Source organism: Accipiter gentilis, chromosome 5, assembly GCF_929443795.1.
Source record: "Accipiter gentilis chromosome 5, bAccGen1.1, whole genome shotgun sequence".
In the NCBI taxonomy this organism is placed as follows: Eukaryota; Metazoa; Chordata; class Aves; order Accipitriformes; family Accipitridae; genus Astur; species Astur gentilis.
Window position 1 is genome coordinate 36,887,242 of NC_064884.1, and position 23,599 is coordinate 36,910,840.

General features: G+C 44.5%; 2 protein-coding genes across 4 annotated transcripts in view; one reads left to right on the plus strand and one right to left on the minus strand.

Moving 5' to 3' along the window:
• Positions 1-18,148, plus strand: part of SLC22A3 (solute carrier family 22 member 3) — a 33,518-nt gene extending 15,370 nt beyond the window's left edge. The window contains exons 4-11 of one of the 2 annotated variants that reach the window (XM_049801645.1): positions 2,265-2,430; positions 3,428-3,545; positions 11,484-11,581; positions 11,718-11,932; positions 15,185-15,293; positions 15,536-15,648; positions 17,047-17,146; positions 17,905-18,148. In XM_049801645.1, the coding sequence (XP_049657602.1) occupies positions 2,265-2,430; positions 3,428-3,545; positions 11,484-11,581; positions 11,718-11,932; positions 15,185-15,293; positions 15,536-15,648; positions 17,047-17,146; positions 17,905-17,962 (977 nt within the window). In that variant the 3' untranslated portion in view covers positions 17,963-18,148. The remainder of the gene's footprint in view (positions 1-2,264; positions 2,431-3,427; positions 3,546-11,483; positions 11,582-11,717; positions 11,933-15,184; positions 15,294-15,535; positions 15,649-17,046; positions 17,147-17,904) is intronic. The other variant, XM_049801646.1, reaches the window with a different exon arrangement.
• A 3,874-nt stretch (positions 18,149-22,022) lies between these two features.
• The window catches only part of PLG (plasminogen), a 63,109-nt gene continuing 61,532 nt past the window's right edge, over positions 22,023-23,599 (minus strand). For both annotated transcript variants that reach the window (XM_049801641.1, XM_049801640.1), the window contains exon 19: positions 22,023-22,633. In XM_049801641.1, the coding sequence (XP_049657598.1) occupies positions 22,472-22,633 (162 nt within the window). In that variant the 3' untranslated portion in view covers positions 22,023-22,471. The remainder of the gene's footprint in view (positions 22,634-23,599) is intronic.

Below are 23,599 nucleotides of genomic sequence, written 5' to 3' on the forward strand. Positions count from 1 at the left end.
GGGAGGGATTAACATAAATAATTAAGAAGTGGATGATTAGAATGTGTATATATAAAGGTTTTCTTATTACATGGAAGATCACCAAGGTTATCAAAATCTACAGAGCAAGCCCTGAATAAACCGGATACACAAAGAGGGACATGGTTAATTTTGGCAGAGTCTGAACATCTTCCACAGATGTTCAGAGGAGTTAACTGCTTTTCCTCACTGGGAGAACAGACACTTGGATGGCTGCTCTTCATTCTTTAGCTGTGAGACGTTGCTTAGTGCCAGGCTGGACACCAGGGTCCATATTAGGATTATTATTTCCTGAAAAGGGAAAACGAAGGGAAGCTTTTTTATAAATAGCATCAAAACAGCAGGGATCCAGACTCTTTGACATGCTATAGTCATGGCCCAACGATGAAGCTTCTCGCATAGCAAGCTGACTTTTCATGAGAAAAGGGTATTGTTGTGGCATCTTGAATGACTGCCAGGTTCAGAAAGGGAAACTCCTCTCTAGAGCATGAAATAGCAAGACATTGAGGAAAGCATCCTATTAGAGATGAGACATCAGATTTGCTTAAAAAGAAAATCAACTATTCAGTAATCTACTGTGATAATCCAAAACACAGTGATAGCATCAATATATAGTGCAAAAACTCATGCCATCACTGGAGTCTGTGAGGCCTGTGACAATTTTTTAAAATTCCTAGTGGAATTTAGATGAGTGAGAGCAGAATTGCAAACAGATGTAAACAGTTACAGTGAGACCTGGGAACGCTGTGGTGATGTATGCACAAACATACCTGTCTAGCCCTCTCAGCATCTAAAGCCCAGAAGCACCTCAGTTTTCTGGGCAAAGTTACACTGCTGAGCAGCTCAGGTCCAAGATCCAGTGAAAGGGTCAGAAGCTGCTTTTCCCCTCACTTCCAAGCACATGGCCTAATTTGAAACCGAGATCTTATCCTAAAAGTTTGGCAAGTACTCTAACCAGCAAAATGTTTTATGACAGACCCATGGCTTCCTTAAAATGGCCAAGTTTTAACAGAAGGGAATGCTTTGCAATGCTCAGATCAGACTGCCTGACTTTAGGGAAAGGTTCAGAGATACAGCATCCTGAGGGACCATGTATTACCACAGCCCTAAGCAAGGTGCTTAATTCTTGGAGAGAGTGATTCCATCTAGATTCCTTCAGGGATCTACTCTTATGTCCCAGGATCACCCAGAGTATTTACCAACCCAGCATTTTTTAAGAGGCCTGTACAGATCATTGGTTTGGTTGCACCAGGATGATGATTGCCCGTCTCCCAAGCTACTGATCTGTGCTTCAGAACCACAACAGGCTGCCCCAAAAACCTCTCTTTGCTCTTACGTACAACACAGCTCCTCCCAGGCGGGTGCTGAACAGCTAACTTTAGGCAGTAGAGTTGCCCCTGAGCCATGCAGATGTGATGAATAGTCAATAAATATAGCAATGGTGTCATATTTTTCTGCATTGCCAGCTGAAACGAATCACTGTTACTTGTAAAATTTTTTCTCCTTTAGTAAAAGAATAATTAAAAAAACGTGTTTTCCATGTATTATAAACCAAGGTAAAACCCTCTGCTTTTACTCTGAAGGCTAGGTAGTGGTGACAGTTTTGAAGCAAACAAGAGGCACTTCTTCATTCACTGCTCATATCAACCATGGAGCTCATGGCCATGGGATATTGTCTGAGATTTGGGGTTACATGGGTTTCAGAAGTGATTAGACACATTCACAAAATTAAAAAATCCACCAAAGGATTAAAAAATAAACTATCAAAGGCTATGTTTGTTCTAGTAAATAAAACAAACTGTGGACCATACCTCAGCCGTGAGAGCAACTAGCATGGTACGGCTCAACTCTTTAGCCCACAGATGCCTTCTCCATATTACCTGCCTGGAGCATCTTCCAGTCTGGGGCATGGGCCAAAACTGTGCCAGGGAGAGTGCTAACAATTTGCTACTAAGCATGATCATGATGCAGTCTCAAACCCCTGTTCTGGTCCTATTTAATTCATTAGCAAACATACTGTCAGAAACCCCTCTAGCTGAAGAACAGTGGGTGAATTGATGCAGAGATGTCACCCGTGCTTGCCCTGGGCAGTCTCGATGACATGCTTACACTGCTGAAGGCAAGACGCTGGGCTAGACAGACTTGTGACCTGATATAGTGCTCTCCTTCCTTATGTTCCACCACTAATATTTTTGTTTGGAGTTACGTTTGTTTCTCTGTTGTTTATTTTGGCTTTCTCTGCTCAGTGACGGAGATTGTTGGTTCTGACCAGCGGATTGTTGGGATCGTGATTCAGATATTCTTCACCCTGGGAATTATGATTCTCCCTGGAATTGCATACTTGGTTCCCACCTGGCAGGGCATCCAGCTGGCCATTTCACTGCCAAACTTCCTCTTCCTGCTCTACTACTGGTAACGTTGCAGTCGTTGCTCTTGTCATTATTGCTATTGCTATTCGAGTACCTTGAGACTCCTGCTGTGGTCCCAGGTCTCCAATGTGCAAGATGTTGTAGGTGAAGAAGAAGATATTTGCATGTTGTTGATTTTGGCATTTAAAATTCTTTTTTGTGAATTGCAGACATGCATTACTTTCTTTCTTCTGCCCAAGGTTTGCCTCCTTCCTCAGCCATAGCTGGCCCTCCACAGAACCCTGCTCTGCAGCTGCTTAGCCCAGGGCTGCTTATCTGGTTAGCTTGACCAAAGTCTGCTTTTCCCATTAGCCATGGCACCCCACCTTTACCTCTAATTATGTACTCAGTTCAAGCCTGAACTTGCCTTACAGGTCCCATGAGTTGGGCAGTACAGCTAATGAGAAAGCAGAGCACTATGCCATGGTGAACATCTGTCCCAATGGAGTGCAGCCATCCTGTGGGCTGGATCCAAAGAAACTCATCCACATACCCTCTTCCTGCACGTTTCCTTAAACATTGCCTTAACCCTAGGCTAGCAGAAACTGAAACACCGATCGGTAGTATTGCTTTGTGTTCAGTTTATAAAATATGTATACATTTGAGTGTGTGTGTGTCTATCTTACAATGATACAGGTAGAAGTTTCCTGATCTGCCTGTACTTCGTACTATGTGTGGTTAGTATTGACTTTCATTGTTCCTTGCTGTTCTACGGGCACCTTGTTTGCTTGTTGCTTATCATACTTCGGACATCAATTGTACAAATATAATAGATTTCTTTCAGCTTTATAGAGTATTGATACAGTCTATTTTCTTCTTTCTTGCTCACGAGGATCAGATATTTTACAGGAGACTGCCTGGAAAAGCAGTCCACAAAAGAGTTTCTGTATCCCAAAGACTGAAAAACTGGCGTATTAACACAGGCAAAAGGCGAAGCACTTTGCTTTACTTATGATGTTGAAGGGCAACCTCCCCATTTATCATTTCTGTGTTCTTAACAGGGTGGTTCCTGAATCTCCACGTTGGCTCCTGACACGAAAAAAGGGAGAGAAGGCCTTAAAAATCATGCACAGCATTGCAAAACACAATGGGAAATATCTCTCACCACATTACTCAGAGGTACTGTCATCTCTTTGAACTAAATCTTTTTTTCTAAACTTTCTTAATCTTCTGCAGGTTCAGTTGTGTTAAAATGCATTCTCTTTATGTGGTGGGCAACACTCTCGAAGTGTCACACCCAAACAAAATTGTTAGTCCCATACCTACTTCGTTAATTGCAAGAGGGTAAAAGTGAACTGGCTGGAAAGACATGGCCTGAAAAAAGTTTGCAAAACAATGAGTCTGGACTTTCATTTGCAACACTCCTACTTTAACAACTTGTGGGAAACATCAGAAACTAGCCTGAGGGCCAATGGTATATCACAGCAGCTGCCGCTTTAGCTGACAGAGTGAGTGAAGACAGCAGGATCCACTTTCCTGGCTTCTTTGCTAGAACTTCCTTTTATAACTCAAAGAGAAGATGATGTAGAAAATCAGAATTTAAGTAAAACTTTGCTTCCATCCCAATAGGGGCAAAATATCCCCCAAAATTCAAAATAGGAGAAGCACTGTCTAAGATCACTATTTACAAAATAGGACAACGTATGTTAGAATTACAGTCCTTTGACAAGTGGTCTTGACAGAACTGAAAGGACTGACGCATTTCAAATTACACTGTCGTGTCATTGCAGTGTTTACCTTGTTCAGCGTTGGGTAGCAATGCCTGGCTCTCAGACCATATTTACTGTTGCATTGGCCTTATGGTTCAGTGACGACAACAGATGTGAACAAGGTTCCTGTCCTGTAACAAGCTAGGTCTGGAACTTAAATGCATGTTAGAAATCATGATTTGAACTAAGGAAAACAGCTGCAAATTGTTAGTATACAGCAGCCCGGAGGTGACACACTGAATACACTACAAGTATTTAATAAAGAAATTGTGATTTTTCTTATTGAAATGACCTGCATAAAATGTCCATCTATCAGTACACAGTAGTATCCTTTATGCCTGCATACATGCATATGCATATATATCCATTTTTATACATATACAAAATTATGACGTGTGACTTTTAACTAAATTTTCACTGAGACTAAAGGCAAAGACTTTGGGATGGCAGTGTTTGGAGGAGACTGATGTGTCCCATTCTGTCAGAAATGAACATCATGATGTGTGTGCTTTGTAACAGGTAGTTGGCAACCTGGGTTCTCACAGCTTGATATCTTGCCTAGGTCTTTCTCATTGCTCTTCTTGAGCAAGGGAGAACCTCAGAATTTAGCCCAGCTTAGCCAAAAAAAGTGGGGTTGCTTCACCAGAATCCTAGAGTATAATTCTGGATGAAACCTAAGCAGTAATTATTGGCACTCTTCTGAAACATCAGATAGCTGTTCCCAAATCCATAGGATTTTATTTACCTGGTGAGAAACAGGCTCCATAAATCACCTAGCCAGCCTAAGAAGCTCTGCTTATTCAGGAGCATTCCTGCTATAAATACAGACCTTGCATGAAGTGCACACAAGGAAGAGGTATGTGGCAACAGAAGAAGTATAGAAATGGCCAGTTCATTTATACCAGTATTCCATTATCTTTCCACTTCATTACGTATATGTTAATGCCAGTTCTGGCCAGGTAAAGTTCACACAACAGGTTCCACAGAGAAGCTGGGTCCTAACTTATGCTATGCCTCTTAAGATATATGACTCTGGACTAATGATTTTGTAAAGTCAAAACTAGACCTATCAGCAGAGATGAGTTTGCTGAAACATACATTTCCACAGCCAGCTGCTTTATTCATAAGCAACTTGTTCAAGTGCCATAACGTTGCTATAATGGCATTTCTATGAATGTTATGTTGCTCAGGGGAGCACACAAAGGTTAACGATGGGGAGGGAGGGTTGTCAGGGGAAAAGAGTTGTATATAACTTCCTTGGCCAAGAAATGGGATGTACCGGATGAGACTGTTGTACATTAGTGAAGCAACATGACAGAAGGAGTTTTGATGAGCAATAACAAGCTAGGCCAGCAATTAGTGAACCATTTTTCTGATGGAAGCCAAGGCATCTCTGTGATACCAGCCAAGGTCAGGAAATTGCCCTCAGCTGTCCCACAACACAGAATGAGCTTTGCTAGTCATGTTGGAGTAGCATCTTATGCAGCTGGAGGACTGCAGACTGAAACTGGTGGGAGGAAAACAAACTGAAAAGACTAAGAAGAGAGAAAAGGGTAAATCCATTGATGTCAGTGACCAGCTGGAGTACATGGAGCTCCGCCTGGGGATGGATGAGGAGATGACTGAGAGCTTATGGGTAAGGATTAAAGGGAGGGCAGGGACAGGTGACATTATAGTGGGGGTCACCCAGCCAGGAAGACCAAGCAGATGAGACCCTCTATAGACAGATAGAAACAGCCTCACATTCACAAGCCCTGGTCCTCATGGGGGACTTCAACCATCCCGATGTCTGTTGGGGGGGACAACACAGCAGGGCATAAGCAATCTAGGAGGTTCCTGGAATGCGTTGATGATAACTTCCTTCTCCAAGTGATAGAGGACCCAATGAGGAGAGGTGCTATGCTGGACCTTGTTCTCACCACCAAGGAGGGGCTGGTGGGGAATGTGAAGCTCAAGGGCAGCCTTGGCTGCAGTGACCATGAAATGGTGGAGTTCAAGATCCTTGCGGCAGTGAGGAGGGTACACAGCAAGCTCACTACCCTGGACTTCAGGAGAGCAGACTTTGGCCTCTTCAGGGATCTCCTTGGTATAGTACCATAGGATAAAGCCCCAGAGGGAAGAGGGGCTCAAGAAAGCTGGTTAATATTCAAGGATCACCTCCTGCAAGCTCAGGAGTGATGTATGCCAACAAAGAGGAAGTCAGGCAAAAATGCCAGGAAGCCTGCATGGATGAACAAGCTGCTCCTGGACAAACTCAAACACAAAAAGGAAGCCTACAGAGGGTGGAAACAAGGACAGGTAGCCTGGGAAGAATGCAGAGAAATTGTCCAAGCAGCCAAGGATCAGGTTAGGAAATCTATAGCCCAGATAGAATTAAATCTGACCAGGGACATCAAAGGCAACAAGAAAATCTTCTATAGGTACGTTGGTGATGAAAAGGAAGACTAGGGAAAATGTGGACCCTTTCTGGAAGGAAACAGGAGACCTGGTTACCCGAGACATGGAGAGGACTGACTTACTCAACAACTTTTTTGCCTCAGTCTTCACCAGCAAGTGCTCCAGCCACACTGCCCAAGTCACAGGAGGCAAAGGAAGGCACTGGGAGAATGAAAAACCACCCACTGCAGGAGAAGATCAGGTTCAAGACCATCTAAGGAACCTGAGGGTGCACAAGTCCATGGGATCTGATGAGATGCATCCACGGGTCTTGAGGGAACTGGCAAATGAAGTGGCGAAGCCACTATCCATCATATTTGAGAAGTCTTGGCAGCCCAGGGAAGTTCCCACTGACTGGAAAAGGGGAAACATAACCCCATTTTTAAAAAGGGAAAAAAGGAAGACCCAGGGAACTACAGACCAGTCAGTCTCACCTCTGTGCCCAGCAAGACCATGGAGCAGATCGTCCTGGAAACTACGCTAAGGCACATGGAAAATAAGGTGGTGACTGGTGACAGCCAGCATGGCTTCACTAAGGGCAAATCATGCCTGACAAATTTGGTGGCCTTCTATGACAGGGTTACACCATTGGTAGGTAAGGGAAGAGCAACGGATGTCATCTACCTGGATTTGTGCAAAGCATTTGACACTGTCCCGCACAACATCCTTGACTCTAAATTGAAGAGACGTGGGTTTGAGGGATGGACCACTTGGTGGATAAGGAATTGGCTGGATGGCCGCACTCAAAGAGTTGAAGTCAACAGCATGAAGTCCGAGTGGATACCAGTGACGAGTGGTGCTCCTCAGGGGTCAGTATCAGGACTGGTGCTGTTTAATGTCTTTGTCAGTGGTATGGACAGTGGGATTGAGGGCACCCTCAGCAAGCTTGCTGATGACACCAAGCTGTGTGGTGTGGTCAACATGCTGGAGGGAAGGGATGCCATCCAGAGGGACCTTGACAGGCTAGAGGGATGGGTCCGTGCGAACTTCATGAAGTTCAACAAGGCCAAGTGCAAGGTCCTGCGCATGGGTCAGGGAAATCCTAAGCACAAATACAGGCTGGGCGATGAGTGGATTGAAGGCAGCCCTGAGGAGAAGGACTTGGGGATGTTGGTTGATGAGAAGCTCAGCATGACCCAGCAATGTGTGTTTATAGCCCAGAAAGTCAACGGTATCCTGGGCTACATCAAAAGAAGCATGACCAGCATATTGAGAGAGGTGATTCTTCCCCTCTGCTCTTGTGAGACCCCACCTGGAGTACTGCGTTCAGCTGTGGGGCCCCCAGCATAAGAAAGACATGGATCTGCTCGAGCGGATCCAGAGGAGAGCCATGAAGATGATCAGAGGGCTGGAGCACCTCTCCTATGGAGACAGGCTGAGAGAGTTGGTGTTGTTCAGCCTGGAGAAGAGAGGAGAAGACCTTATAGCAGCCTTCCGGTACCTAAAGGGGCCTACAAGAAAGCTGGTGAGGGACATTTTACGAGGGCATGTAGTGATAGGACAAGGGGTAATGGCTTTAAACTGAAAGAGGGTAGATTTAGATGAGATGTAAGGAAGGTCTTCACTGTGAAGGTTGTGATGCACTGGAACAGGTTGCCCAGAGAGGTTGTGGATGCCCCATCGCTGGCAGTGTTCAAGGCCAGGTTGGATGGGGCTTTGAGCAACCTGGTCTACTGGAAGGTGTCCCTGTCAATGGCAGGGGAGTTGGAACTAGATGATTTTTAAGGTCCCTTCTAACCCAAACCATTCCATGATTTATTGTCCTTGGCTGGGGCACATACACCCGTGAGATTCCCTCGTCCTGCTCAGCATTACCCAGCGCCAAGTTCTGCCTGAGCAGGAAGGTTGTGCTGCTGCAGCTCCCCCTCCACATTCAGCCCTGTGTTCCTACACCCACTTCCCCTCTCTAAACATCAGCATTTTCAAAGCATCACGTCAGAATAGAGATGCATTTCTTTCTCTGCTTTTTGTTTTAAGTTACATTTAATTTTTTTCAGAAGTGTCCCTGCTCATGACCCTAAGCCACCCACAGCTGCAGCAGATTGACCTCCACATATCCAGATTCATGCTGGATCTGTTCTTGTGACCTTTTTAATATATAATGTCTGTCATCCTTGGTGCTGTGCCCAGAGGAAAGACAGCATCTCCAGGAAGCACGTTAGTCACGGATCAAGTGTATTTCTCACGTCAGACTTGTCTTTCACGAAGCAACTTCAGAATTTCAGTTAAAGTGCTGCAGGTGTGGAGGGACAGGGAGAAGTGAGAGGCATTATCCATCAGTGCATTTTGGCTAAGATTTTCCAATATATCTGTAACAATTTCATTGGTCAAGTCCCTTACGTGGCTCTGGATGTAGCAACCTTGCATTTTTACTGGCATGCAGAAGCCACAAATGACCTTTGAGTGAAAACAGATAAACATTTGCTTCTTTTGTTTTTCTCTGGGAGTTACGACACTGATACAGTTCAGGTCCATCTAGAACTCATGAAATTAATTGTAAGTTATAAACTATTTTTTTTCCCAGTTGCTCATAATTATCCTAGAATGTTTTTTTTCAAGATATTTTTTTCATTCTTGGTCTCTGTCCAAAAGCAGAATGGACTGCAACCAGCTGAGTAAGAGCTGTTTCTTGAGACACTTGTGGGTCAAAACCCCCTCTCCCTTTATATATAGATTTTTTTTCCTACTATATAGACATACCTAGACATATATATTTCTAGTATATATTAACTTACATACATATATATTATAAACATGCATGGATGTAGTGTCCTGTGCAGAATTAAGCACGTGCAGAACTATATGTCTGTGCTATGAGGAATCTTTAAAAAATATTGCAGAAAAAATGATAACGTAATTTTGCTGGGACATAAGAATATCAGGGAAGTTGGTTACAAAACTTCCTCCAGAGTTTTCAGATAGTGTATCTCTGGAAACACAGGCCCTGTCATTGAATTCCTGACTGCACTGATGTGAATAGCAAAGTTCTCCTTGACTTGGAAGAACAAAAAGAGGATTTTTTTCCCTACAAAGACTTGGCTTCCTACAGTGATTTTTTTCTTCATTCATGAAAAAATGCTCAGTCATGCTTGGGGTTATTATTACTTTATTAAGACATAAAAATATATGGTAGCAGCCATGCTGAATTCATCTTTAGTCCTTTGGAAAACTAAAACCATATTTGCACAAAGTCACAACTGATGGCCGGCAGCCTGCTTTTATAAACACAGTCGTGGCAAATTTATACCATAATATGAGAGAGACCAGAGCTGTGCAGAAACCCAGCAACCTCCGCCTGCCCCACAAAGGGCTCTGGCATGCGGCAGAAGTGGCAGTGCTTTGAAGAAATCTTCTGGCTCTGGTTACAGAAGAAAAGCAAGAGGGAGTATGAAGGGGCTTCACCGAAATGTGGGGTTTCTCTGTCCACTTACAAAGTTTTGTGTCACTCAGGTATGAAAAAGCCAAGTGTAAATACATCCAGCCAAACCTCACTGAAAAACATCAGTGCTGCCTTCTGATACGAAAAACCAAACACAGGCTAAGAGCTTTGGGCATAGCCCTGGCTGAGCCAACAAGACCCTCAGACAATGCCTTTGGCTTTACCCGTGTTCTCATCACGGATCTGCATGTTCCCAAGTGCTTCTCCATCCTTTCACCCATGACTTCCCATCAGCCGGGATCATTTCCTTGGGCTCCTGCACGGGCAGCGGGTGCTGTGGTGGTAGAGAGGGATTGACTCCTCTCTTTGCTCTCTCAGGCCTCCTCTCAGGAGGGGGGCAATAGCTGAGAGTTAAAGCAGCCAGGCTGCCTGAAATCATCCTAAAAAGGTTGCCGCAGGTTTAACCCCATGTTTCCCACCGCTGCTTGGAGAGCTGACAGCAATCCTAGAGGTGGCTGCCAGTTCTTGGGCGGTCTCACGTTTTGCCCCTGCCTAAAACCACCTCTGCCTTCTCTTACCTTGTCTTCCTCACCTGCCAAATGAACACACAAAAAAAAGGGCTGCTACCTGGCTTGGACATCACTGTTAAAAACTGCTGGCCACAGTTAAAAGAAGCCTCCATCAGTGGGACTAAACCCTTTTTGGCCCTGCTAATATTCTGGCTCCACAATATCCTATGGCAATGAACTTGAATGTGCAAACACAGACTCTGTGAAATCCTGCCCTTTTCTGTTATTGCTAAACCTTTTAACTAATGATTTCATCAAGTGTCTCGCTGTGACTGTATTGGAGGAAGCTGTGAACAGATTTACTATACTTTGCAGGCAGTCGCAGGATTTTTTTGTTCCAGGGTAAAAGCCATGTTCAGCACAGTGCTTGCGTATTTTAAGACCCTCTGAATTTCACCGATTGAGTGTTTTGTAGCACCCAAGTGCCTTCACAGATCTGCTCTTTCTCTTGCTCCTCTTTTCTTCCTGCTGCATAGCTGTGCCACCAGCCGTGTTCCCAAGCCCATTGCTTGCTGCTCACCCCCTCTCTCCCTGCTTCCCTCAGCCCATCGCTTTGCCCTTCCTGCCACGGTCTCCTCCTCTCTGTCACATCTGGCAGAAGGCAGCTCTGCTCCCAGTGACCCTGATGTGACAACGACCTCTTACTGCCTTCCAAGAAATTCCAAGTCAACATCTCTCAGTTTACAAGAAGGAAATCATTTTTCCACTCTCAAGTCAAGATTGGGGATTTTTTTTTTCCAATTTTCGCATGATCATCATTAAGGAGAGCCCACAGCTGTGTTCAGTGATAAGCTGTTTCCCATATCTGCGCACTGCTCCAGAGTGCTAAAAGCAGCAAGCTGGCTCGTCAGCACCTTTGCTCACTGGACTGGAATATTGCTGAGCACCGTGTTTACATAGAAACTCTGCCCCAGCACCTGCCTGACCTTCGACAGCTGACTCTACTGCTCGCTTTTCTCCTCAGATCACTATTAGCAATGAGGAGGTCAGCAACCCCTCCTTTCTCGACCTGGTGAGGACTCCCCGGATGAGGAGGAACACGCTCATCCTGATGTATGCCTGGTGAGTGCCCACATCAGTCCAGCTTGTTACCAGGATGGTGGGTTTTGAAGAAAAAGTCCCTTGTGACTTCAAGGGTCTTTCCAGCTGCTTGCAGTCATTTGTTTGTCTCTCAACATTTTTCCCCTTTGCTGTTTAGGTTCACAAGTGCCCTTATCTACCAAGGGCTTGTGATGCGCCTAGGAATTGTCGGAGGAAACCTCTACCTAGACTTCTTCATCTCAGGAGCTGTGGAGCTGCCTGCTGCTCTCCTAATTTTAGTGACAATTGATCGCATTGGCCGGCGCCTTCCCTTTGCAATAAGCAACATCGTGGCAGGAATTGCATGCCTCATTACTGCCTTCTTGCCAGAAGGTAATTCCCTTCCCAGAGTCAGGCTCTTTAGGTCAATGACTTCTCTCTGACACCCCTTAAGCAAGGACAGCAGGCCACACAAAACTCTAGATAAAAGTAAAAAGTGTCTGGTGATGCAAGGAGCACCGCAGTCATGGAACAACATACCTTATTTGCTTATAGATTGCCCTGGGACATGTAATGGCCATACCTTTGATGGGTGGTGAGGAGTGTCTGGGTGTAGTCTTAGAAAAAATGTGTATAAAGGCCCTGTACTCTTTTTGAAGGCAAATGCAAGGCAAGAGTACACAAACATAAAGGGAAAATACATTCCCTGACTTGGAAGACACTTAATGATGTCAGAAATCGGTGATTTAGCTGAGGCAGCTTGATGGTCTTCTCATTGACAAATAAAACAGTGCAAACCACAACATGCTATAGGGGCTGTGGCAGACAACATGGAGGTTGTTGCCCTGCCCTCACTCTCCCAGGGGTTTGGACAATGTTAAAGGGTTGGAAAAGAGATATGGCTTTTGATTAAGTCATTTTTATCTGGTTTCAAGGACAACTGAAAGGTCTGATATCGCACACAGGCTTCCTGGCACTTCTATCTTTTCTTTAAACTGTTTTCCCTCCTGTGTATTTTTTTTTTTAATCCTTGGGGAAGAATTTGGAGATGCTCTGAAGTGAATATTACTGTATCAGCATGCTTTGCCTTAGCGTAGCTGGGGACTGGCAGCTGAATGGACATTAGAGAGGCTTATTCCTCCTCAGGGATGTTCCTGTCAAAGTAAGGTACAGTCCTGGCCAGACTTACAGGTTTTAGATCCCAAAGTTATATCGTGGGGCAATCGCTTTCCTAGAGAAGAGCCATTAGAAGCCACTTCAAGAGCATGATGTGCCCAAGAAAGCAAGCAGGTCTGTGGTGAGTGCAAAAAAAATCTTTCAAAGAGGTGTGTTGGTTCACCTGTGTCTCAGTTAAGCTCCCTTTAAAGGGATTCCTCCAAAAGTACTTAAAATTAATACTGTATGCTTGAGGAGCTTCATTGCTTTAGTAGAAGCAGAAATGATGGGGAAGGGAGAGGCAAGATCAGCAGTCTGTTCCTGATGCCAGCACTGGTGGCTGTGCAATCGTGCCTTGGGATATCACGTTGTCATCACTTGTTTGCATTCATCAGTTTGACCACTGAAGCCCATCAAGACTGACTATGCTGTCCCGGCAGATTTTCCCAAGGTCCCCATTTCCGTGTGCCCCTCAGAAGAGCCACCACACGGCGACTAGATGCCAGCTGCCCTGTGCCCCTGTGGCAGCTCCCCCAATACAGGGCCTGGTAATTCAGGCACAGAGGGCCTGGTCACCATCTCATCCGCCGGCTTTGCCAGCATCATTTTCCACCTGTTAAAAAAGTACAAAGGTCCCACTGGGACAGCGGGGACTGGGGACTGTTGATCACCTGGACCTAGGGCTGTTGCAGGAGGGGAAAACAAAGAGCAGCACTGGGGAATTATTCCTGCAGGACACCTGCCTCCAGCACCCTCATGTATTTTGGGCCACCTCATATGCTGAGCACGGTGCAGTGAGTCTGGGGTTAGAGCAGGAGTATCGTGTGAGGCTGGTATGGCCTGAGCGAGGGGAGAAAGCGGTGACCTGGGGTTAGAGCAGGATGCTGCCACCAGCCTGCTCTCAGTGGCGGTGAAGTGCTGAGGGGACCCTACCCAGGTGAGGAGAGGACAGCCTGGGGATTAAGATACTCCCAGATGGAACACCTGAGGTCCAAGTCCTGCTTTCAAGAAAAGTCTGTTTATACAGATGGGAAAAGCTGCACCGGCAGCTTGTGAGAGCTCCGTCACAGTGGGCTGCTCACACAGTTCATGTCCCTTGGCAGAGGGAGGAGGCACATGGACGTCACTCTCACCTCGGGGGTCTGATGGACCGAAGGGGTGCCAGGGAGACAAAATGGGTTTGTTTTGTTCTTTCCAGCCTTTGCTTTTCTTACAAGTGTTTGAAAACAGAACTTTTCGGGGCAAAGGCAGTGTGTCACAACATGGATGAAATTTGATGGGGGTTTGTTTGGTTGTTTTGGAAGGGAAATAACCCCAAGTGTCTTATTTTTTTTGGTTCAGAGCAAATAGAAATGTTTTCTTGTTCTTCCTATTGAAGTTTTGAGAAAACACAACCACTGCCAAAGCCTCCTCCAGTGGCAGAGCTCCCCTTCGTGCTAGGCTCAAGCTTGTTCTTTCACTGGCCTCCCTATCTGCCTGGTCATGGTATCGTGGTTAGACCATACAGGAGACTGTCCTCTCCCAAGGGCATTGCAGAAGTGCTTATTGCATTCCTTGTGATGCTCCTCCAGAGGCCACCGGCTCTCCAGAGAGGGCACTCGGACTGCTGAGAGGTTGCACACAGCGAGACGGGATGGCTCTGCTCTGCGGTGTGGATGTGACCCCCGCATCCCCTGCTGATGTATAAAGGCTTCCCGATGATGGTACAGGGCAGTGGCTGTGCACCAGGGCTTGAGCAGTGCCAGGAGAGCTGGGCAGAGCCACCGGGGCAGCGCAAGGCCCCTGGACCTGTTGTGTCAGGTACAAAAAAAAGCACCAGGGAAGGGAAGGGGGACCATGGCCAGGAATAGCCTTATTCAAAGTGTGTCTAATGTGCAACGGCTAGACAAATTATGAAGCGTAGTTGGCTTGCTCTAGAGAGAATTATTTTACTGTAGCATCCCTGGAGGTATTTAAAAGACGTGTAGATGTGGTGCTTAGGGACATGGTTTAGTGGTGGACTTGGCAGTGCTGGGTTTGCTGCCGGACTCGGTGATCTTAAAGGTCTTTTCCAACCTCAATGACTCTATGATTTTATGATTCTATGCACCTTTAGAGGTAGCTTGTTTGTGGTCAGAGGGCTTTGGCAGGTGACTCAACAATGTTTCCTACAGCATAACATCCCTATATAAATAAATGCTCCTCTGGACAATTTGGACATGGTCACAGAAGCTTATAATGTCATTCTCCCACCCATGCTGTTATGCCCCACCAACATCTTGAATCAATCGACTAGAAGTGATTTCTGATTCTCCAAAGCAGCCTTGCATGATGCTGGAAAGCAATAAATGCCAGTATAGATTGATATCTACAGCAGTGGCCTTTCAGTCTGATTTGCACTGATCTGGGGTTTCTGTGATGTAGCTTCTCCTGACAGTGCTTGGTGCTCTCAGAAATGCTCTGCTGGTGCAGCAAAGCACACTTCACCCAAGTTTCTTTTTGAATGAACAGATATCCCATGGCTCAAAACGACAGTTGCCACACTGGGAAGACTGGGCATCACAATGGCTTTTGAAATCGTCTATCTTGTGAACACTGAATTGTACCCTACGACACTGAGGTACGTCGGAAGCTCCCAGGTATCTTTCAACTTTTCCTTCTGCTTTTCCCCATTCCCTATTTCACTGCTGTTCAGTTAAATTTGTTTTTTTCCAGTTTCCTACCTGAATAGCCACTGCTCAATGCGGATGGCATATACTGATAAGATAATTTTGAAGCTAAGTCTACATTCTGCTCCTTAAACTGCTGGTTCATCTGTTTGGTAGCACCTCGCAAATATCTGGCACTATTTTTCTTTTGCAGAAACTTTGGTGTTTCCCTGTGCTCGAGTTTGTGTGACCTAGGTGGAATCATAGCCCCATTCCTGCTTTTCCGGTTAGCAGCCATTTGGTTGGAGCTACCTCTAATTATTTTCAGTAAGATTTGATTTTAAATGTACTTTTGGTTTAAATATCCTCCTCCTAACAGAGCTTTTCGTTCGGGGCAAAGTGGAGTGTGTGGCCTCATCTCCCTGTCAGACCAGCCCCTCTCAACCTTCATGCCTAGAGCAAGAGGCTGAACAGCAAATGGGTGAAATTTCACAGCACTCCATGGAAGAGGCCGGGTCTGCTTGGGTAACTTGGCTGAAGGACCATAAAAGAAAATATGTGAGGTGCATTAAGACTGAGAAACCTTATAGCTGAGTTCTGTAATAGCAGAGAAGTAAGCTTAGTCTCCCAAAAAGTAGAGGTTAATGTCCTTTAAAAAATACTTTGTTTGGTTTTTTTGGTAGATACGGTTATGACTATGGATGTTGTATTAACCATAACTTTGTATTCCTGCCAAACTCTTTTCCTTGGCTGTATTTTGGAAAAAATGAGCTCTGTGGAGTAATTCTGTGGAAAAAAAAATTAGTTTTTTCCAACAAGGAAATGGGAGTCTGTGACTAAACCAGGCTTCTAGGAGATACACATGACTGGGAAAAAAGCAAAAGGGATAGGATAGAATAAGAAGGAAAATTTATGCTAATGACAACTTTAGCTGAAAACAAAAATGAAAAGACAAAAGGCATTTTAAAAGATTAGCATTATTCCAAGAATAGACATATAGAAGTGCGGTGTTCACATTATCTAATTCTGAAATTCTGCTACTGTTGAAGGATGGATGAATTCCCTCTGTCTTGAGTAAACAGCTACAAATTCAGAGAGGATCGGAGAGGACTGTGCAACAGTCAGGGAACATTTTACTTTTTGCTCCAGCCCTTCTATTTTTGACTTATTACGTTATTTAAATTATATCTATGCAAGAAATTATTCCAAAAGAACCATTCCTGATGAACTATTTCAGATTGGCTCTGTATCTGAATGCTCTTTCCCAAGGATGAATTTTTATTCTGAATCACATAATCTACTTTGGCCATTGATACATGAACAGAGTATTTCAGGAAAATCTCAATGATCTTAAGAAACACAGATGCATCTGCGTGATAGAGCCCCTTGAACAAAGGCAGATTCGTCTTATGTGAGAAATACCATCCTGGTTCCAGTGCAATTTCTATGGACTTATCTCAGGTTTTTGACTTCTAAGATTTCCCTTTAGGGGCAGTTCAGGCAGCAAATGCAGCCCTAGCCCTCAGGTGTTTTTTTGTAATAGGTTAAATTAATGTAGCATAAAGGTGTTTTTGATAAGAGTAGGGTGATCAGAAATAGCAATTGCACTTTAAAAATCTCACTTCGCCCTTAATTTGAATAACCTTCTCTCAGTGTATAAACCCTGAAAATAAGAAAAGTAACAATTTTCTTATTGCTTTTGCATTTCTTCAATGTCCATTGTAGGTATTCTCGCAGTTATCTGTGGGCTCCTAGTATTGCTTTTACCAGAGACAAAGGGAATCTCCTTACCAGAGACAGTGGAGGATGTGGAGCAGCTTTCAAGGTATGATCTGTATTTTCTTACTTTTACTTGGGTGAGGTTTCCTGAGGGTATTCTCCTCCAACTTTATCAGCTTTCATAAATTATTGATGTTTTCCAAGTACCAGAGTAAATTCCCTAGTCAGGTTGATGTTGTGAGCAGGTGGTATTTTACTCAATAGAAACACGAGTTTTCAGTACCACTAAGGCAGGTGGTTAAAAAAGTATGGGGATAGAATCTGTGTTTTTCTCATAGAGACAAAAAGTTGTCCTATGCACCTCTAGAAGCAGAAAGTAATAGCATGCAAGAGAGAGACTGCAAAGTATAACCTGCAGCTCTCTGCTCAAGAAAGCCAGCCATTTACCTCAATCAAAGCACCCTGTGAAGAAGGGCCCTTGATCATGGGAGCATTTCCACAATGTGTGAAGTCATTGAAAAGTCACGTGCAAGATGAATTTATTATAGCTGAAGAGTTGTAGGCACAGCTTTCCCACTCCTGGCACACAGCAAGCCAGACTCTTCACTGCACTGCAGGTGTGCAGGGAACATTTACACCTTGACTAAATTTCTTGAGGAGCTAGCACTATACATTAATGTTTCAAGCAGTAACTTTGAATATTACATCAACAACTTTTGCCTGCTTCAATGTACAAACTAAAGAAAGAGGAAATTTTCTATGCAGAAAGTAAAAGTTTCAGTACTGCAGTTTGGACTACAACTTGGACTACATATTTTCCTGTTTCTTTCATGCTTATACCCCTCTCCTCTTCTGTTTCTTCAGTCATTTTGGTAAATGTGGCAAGAAACGGAAACACCAAGCCACCAACTCTTATATTTGACCTTTGAAGGACAGCACCGAGCAAAGAGCCGTGTTCCCATACTGGGAATTTGTTCTCCACCTGCCACCACTTCAAAATTTGCTGCAGGATATGGATTAAACTCCATGTTCTTTTTCTAAGCATAAGGACGTTTAAAACAAGCAGTGTATTTTTCTATAAATATGGAATAAATTCTTTTTTTTCTGAGTATGCTGTTTGCAGGAAGGGAGCACTCTATGGTTCTTGGTAGAGGACAGAACAGCTTTTAAAAGATGCACTATCCAGCTCAGTGAGCTCTTATTTATTTCTTTATATATTTGAGCCATTTGTTTACTTCTATTGTTAGCATATACCTTTGGGTGGGGAGGATTTCCTTCTCCAAGGGAAGAGTTTCTGCCTGCTCTCCCCTGTCAGGTGCTTTTCCAACCCTCTCTTTCAAGAGCATGCCGATTTTTTCCTTCTAAAACACGCTCTCTGCCCATCCTTACAAACAAAATTCCCTTGCCCTGACCACTGCCAACGGGACTTGCAATTTCTGTCTTCTCTCCATTATTATTATTGTCATCTTCCTGTCTTGGGGATAAATTATTTGGTTTGTTGACAGGGATGTTAAGCTGTCTTGGGAAGATGGGCAGGGATGGGGCAAGACCTGTGGTTATGAAGTGTTAGCTGGTCCTGGTTGTTTGAAGCCGACGTGTAGCACACTAGCTTGAATCTGTGGCTCTGCAAGCAGATGGCAGGGACAGCCTGCCTTCCCTTTCACCTGTATGACCTTCTTCTTCAAGCAGTGGGCCCTGGCCACTGACAGGTAAAGACTACACTCATTACAGTGAAGGACTTGAAAAGATGTGGTGTTGAAAAGGTATCCTGTCACCAATAGAGAATTAAATAAACATTAGAAAGCCTTGTAAAAGGCCTTATAACCTCAGAAAATAATGTATTTGGCATAAGCAAATATAGGACTGGGGTTTGAAGGTTCATAGCACAAATGAGTAGTGCTAATGTCACAGTCAGTAAAGCTGAATGACTACTGCTCCAGTCTCACCATCTTGAGAGCATATATAGGCAGGTGCCTGCACAGGGGGGTTCCTGTGGTGGGGAGTACACTGTGCATTTCAACAGTCCCCAGCTCTCCCTGCCTTTTCCCAGCAATTGCCCATACCACCCACCCTGCCTGCCGGAGGAAAACAGGACCTTTGCTGGTAATCTCAGTCTAATGTTTGCATACTTTGAGCAGCGAGCGATAAAGGGCTGTCTTTCAAGGCTGTTTCTAACTTCCTCTGAGGCATAGTTAAAGGTCAATGGGATGCTTAGTAAAAGTCAGTAGCGACTGAAAGAGATGAAACTAAACGAGCCTCTCATAATATATCTGGCTAATTGGCAATATCTAGAAGGCAACCCAAAACTGGAGCTACTGCTGCAGGGAGAAAACCCCTCCTACACCAACAGGGTCTTCTGCTGTAAATTCCGCTGGGGCTGGCTGGCAGAGGCCAGCCCTGAACTGGAAGCTGTGGGCTTGCTCTGGCTGGGTGCTGCGTCTCAGCACAGGTTGGGAGCCTGGCCACAGAGCTCAGCCCTGCCTTCCTCGTGTCCCGCCAGCCTGCACCGCAGGCACGGCCTCGGAGAGCTGTGGTGAGGCAATCAGGTGCGATGTTGTGTGAGCTGAGCCTCCCTCTTCCTTTTAACGCTTCGTTGTCAATTTTGAATTTTTTTCAGTCGGTTTCTTAAACGCTGCAGCAGTCTGAGAAGGACTGTGGAGATCATTTAAAGGTACAGCTTGCCAAAGAAATCTCAATATTATTTGCCAGCTGCTGCTGTTTGTGGGCAACTAAAATGCATTGAGAAGTGAGAGACTCAAAGACTTGTTTCTGGCCTTTCAGACTGTTCTTTGTTTTGCATAGCATCATATGTTGCTTAGAAGAGAATATAAGTGAAATATTTCAGTATGTAAAATGGCTAGGAGCAGTGTCAGAAGTTTGGATGTATTTATTTTCTAAAAATTCATATGTAAAGGACAGCAGGAAAAAAGCCTGACTTCTAATATGATAGTACTTAACAACTTCAAGTAGAGTTTGTATTTGGTAATGGCTCCTGTGCTCTTACCCCTAACGGGGATTTTGTAAGACGGAAAATCCTCCCATCTCTGTGAGACTTTGGGTTGCCTCATGAAGGCTGTGGAGTGGGTTGTAACCTGTTGTACAGCCAGCGGTTTGGTGGCTGTGGGGTTACGCTGTTCTGGCTGAGAGGACAAATGAGGTGGTGGAAGCGGAGAGAGACCTTCAGTGAGGGAGGACCCTGGGGGAAACCAGCCAGGGTCGTGCAGACCACTGGGCAGGCTGCTTGTTTAAAAAGAGTTATTATAAATTCATATGTGCCTCAAACCACTTAATACATTGAGCCTTACAGGAAAGTCCTACAAACATCACAGGTGGCAAAGTGGTGTTGTCCTAAAGTGCATGGGTTGACAATAAAAAGGCTGTTGTGACCCACCTCAGCGAGAGGTACCGCTTCAGGAGGGGCCAAACGCTGCCAGCTTTAGTTGTGTTGCATGTGTTACAGTTCAGAGGCTCTGTGAGAGATGTGATATACATAGCAGACAAAGGATGGCCTTATCACCGCCAAAGACGCATGTTCAACATGACCTCAGAAACCCAGGAGCTGTGTTCTTCCTGCCTGCTAAGAGATTCCCCGGACCAACAAACAAGTGAATGTGCTATTTGGTCCAAATGTGCCACCGCCGCCAAATTTGCCTTGTTACTTCATCTAGTCTGTGCAAGTGGTTACTGATAAGTGGCAATTTTTATTGCCATTGACACTGTCGCAGAAGGAAAAGATCACAATTTACAAGCTTTAAGAGGTTATGAGGTGGGGCTTCTGTAGTAGCTCAGGCATGTCCAGGCATTTCTGGTGGGTTTGGCAAGGACAGCAGGAGTAGGCTTGTCTGCCTACAAGCCAGGTATTAACTATGCCTGCAACAGTTCATATCTGAAGACCTTTACAAATCCAAGATCAAGCTGCAACACAGAATTTCTGTTGTCAGGGAATTACTGTGCTTATTTCTTGGCTGACTTAATGATCCAAATTAATAGATGCAGATGATATGCAGGAGAGTATTTGTGCCCAGTGAATCCCCCCTGACCAGAGATGTGGATGGGGAATGCTTTATCAGAGCTGTTGCTTCTCAGGAAGACAATGCCCCGAGATTGTTACTTCTCCCAGAATCACACTCCAGATGTAGAAGCTGCAAAAACCATCCTGTCATCTAAATCTGTTTTATAGCTCTTATCTCCCTTTCTCGCCTATGGGAGAAACAAAAAAGTAGGTTGCATCCTAGGATGCAACCCATCCCTTTTATACATACATGCATGATAAAAAAAAAAAAGACAAATTAAATGACGTGCAGCTTGGCATGCCTGGGAGTGGACCTCTGCGCTGCAGAAAGTGGGCAAGACAAATCCCAGCCCAGGGAGTAACTGTGTTAGTTGGGGCACAATCAGCACACCCGGGGGACGCTGGAAGGAGACCATGCAGAGCTGGGGGTTGCCTGGCACCTGTGGGGTGCTCCCTGGCTGATGTGCAAGTGGTGCAGGATGAGAGCGGAGGTTCACAGTTAGCAAGTGTTTCATTTTGGCAAGTGTGAGCCAAGCTTTCCCTGGAAAGCATCTCTAAAGGTCTAAGCTTTCCATTCCTATAACTACAGGAATGTGTACATTTGTTTTCTTTTAGAGAAGAAAAATGTACATGTAACGGTTGTATAGTGAGATAAAGTTATATAGTGAAACAGGATGGGTACTATGGACAACAAAATTTTATAATACGTTAAACACATTGTCATTACTTGCTGTAATGATTGACAGTTATTTCTCTGTCTTCACTATGGACTAACTTTAGGGTGAGGCTATTTTTTATTCACTGTTTTATATCTCTGATGCAATATTTGCACTTTTGCTGACACACAGATTTCCATGTCAATAAAAAGTATGAAAATACAAACAAATGTGTTTGCTTTTTTTTTTTTTTTTCCATCCCATGTATTTAATGCCATCGGACATATTTAATAAAACTTCACATGCATATAAGATATGTACAGTGAGATTCTTCTTTGGTTTATATCATTGAATCAGTAAGAAGCTGAGACAACTCATAGAAAGTGAGAAGTTTTCTCCTTTCTTAATCTGTTGGAAGCATAACATCTTGGGAAAGTCAACCTTAGCAAAAAAAGTCATTGTAGAGCCTTATATAAATTGAAATACAGATGTCCAGTTACAGTCGAGGTTGGGATTTTTGACACGTATTTCAGGGGTGCGTAAGTCTATTGTCAAACATAGCAAACAGTAGAACATACAGAAAGAGGGTAACACACTGTCAATTGGGTTTCTTGGCAATAACTATTAATTTATAGCAATTTAAAATGGATGATTATATTTATTTTACTTTTTAATGAATGATCGTAGCTTTAATATTGCACTTGGAATCTTGTATTTCTAACGTGCATACTGCTTTCCAGGAGAGGGCAGTCCATACTCAGGCTCAGTTGTTTTCCATTATGCTCTTAATCCAAGGAATATAATTGGAAACTCGAACATAAACACCAGGTTTCATGGGTTGAGCACAGCCGAGACCCCAAGAGGTGACTCCATGCTGGACAAATTTATCTTGGTCTAGACAGACTAGAGGTCCTCCACTGTCCCCCTAAACAGAGAAAGAACAGGATGATTCCTTCACAGCCCCATGTGCAAGAGTGGCCTTCTCACACGAGGCACAGAAAAAGAAGTACCTCTTGCATGTGAAAAGCACACAAGTTACAGGACAACACTGGAGCTCTAGCCAGAGAAGCGTTCTCTATTCATGTTGTTGAACACTGTTGTAAAGTCATCTCTTCCCGTCATCCAAGTGGTATGTTTATTTTTGAAGTAAGGGGATTTGGTGAGAAGGAACCTGATTGCCCTTAGTAACTCAAACTGCGCTTCCTCCCTCAGTCTCTTCTCTGAGGTCTTTATGGGTTCCTGTTGTTACTAGATGATCCAAGACCAAGTGAGTGCATGCATTCAAGCCATGTGTCTTAAGCCACGAGTGCACACCCCTCAATGGCCTGCTTGCCCATCACAGTGGTTGTGCGGAGGGTATCTGGGCTGTGTTGGCAATGGTGCTGACCTGCCGGCTGGGGCAGGCGGTCTGCTGTTTTCACAGTTCTTTACAGAGTCATCTCTAGCTTTTCAGGGAGGGAAGTTTCCATCTTGATTCAGTATGTTAAGCTTTTCTGAGCCTTTTCAACTATTTAAAGAAACTGAAGAACTCAATTTCAAAACCTAGACTTCTGGAGAAAGCCTTCATACCACACTTGTGAGATGAGCTATTGCCAACCATATCCTTCCTTTTCAGCAAAAGGGAAGTCCAGCATGCATTTTGCCTCCCCCAGTGTGATTTTCACAGGCACTGGCACTGATCCTTGGAAGTTAGTAGTTCCTTTGGCCCTTGGTATGCCTGCATGGCAGACTCTACTGCGTTGTTCCTTGACTGCTAAAGGAGATGTCTCAGGCTGTTAACTGAGCTAGCTTGGACATTGGAGCTAGTCTAGCTGAGGCAAGCAAAGTGGTCTGGGAAAAAAAAAATCAGACTGTTGTCTTCCATACACCTGGCTTGGGCAGCCATGTGCTT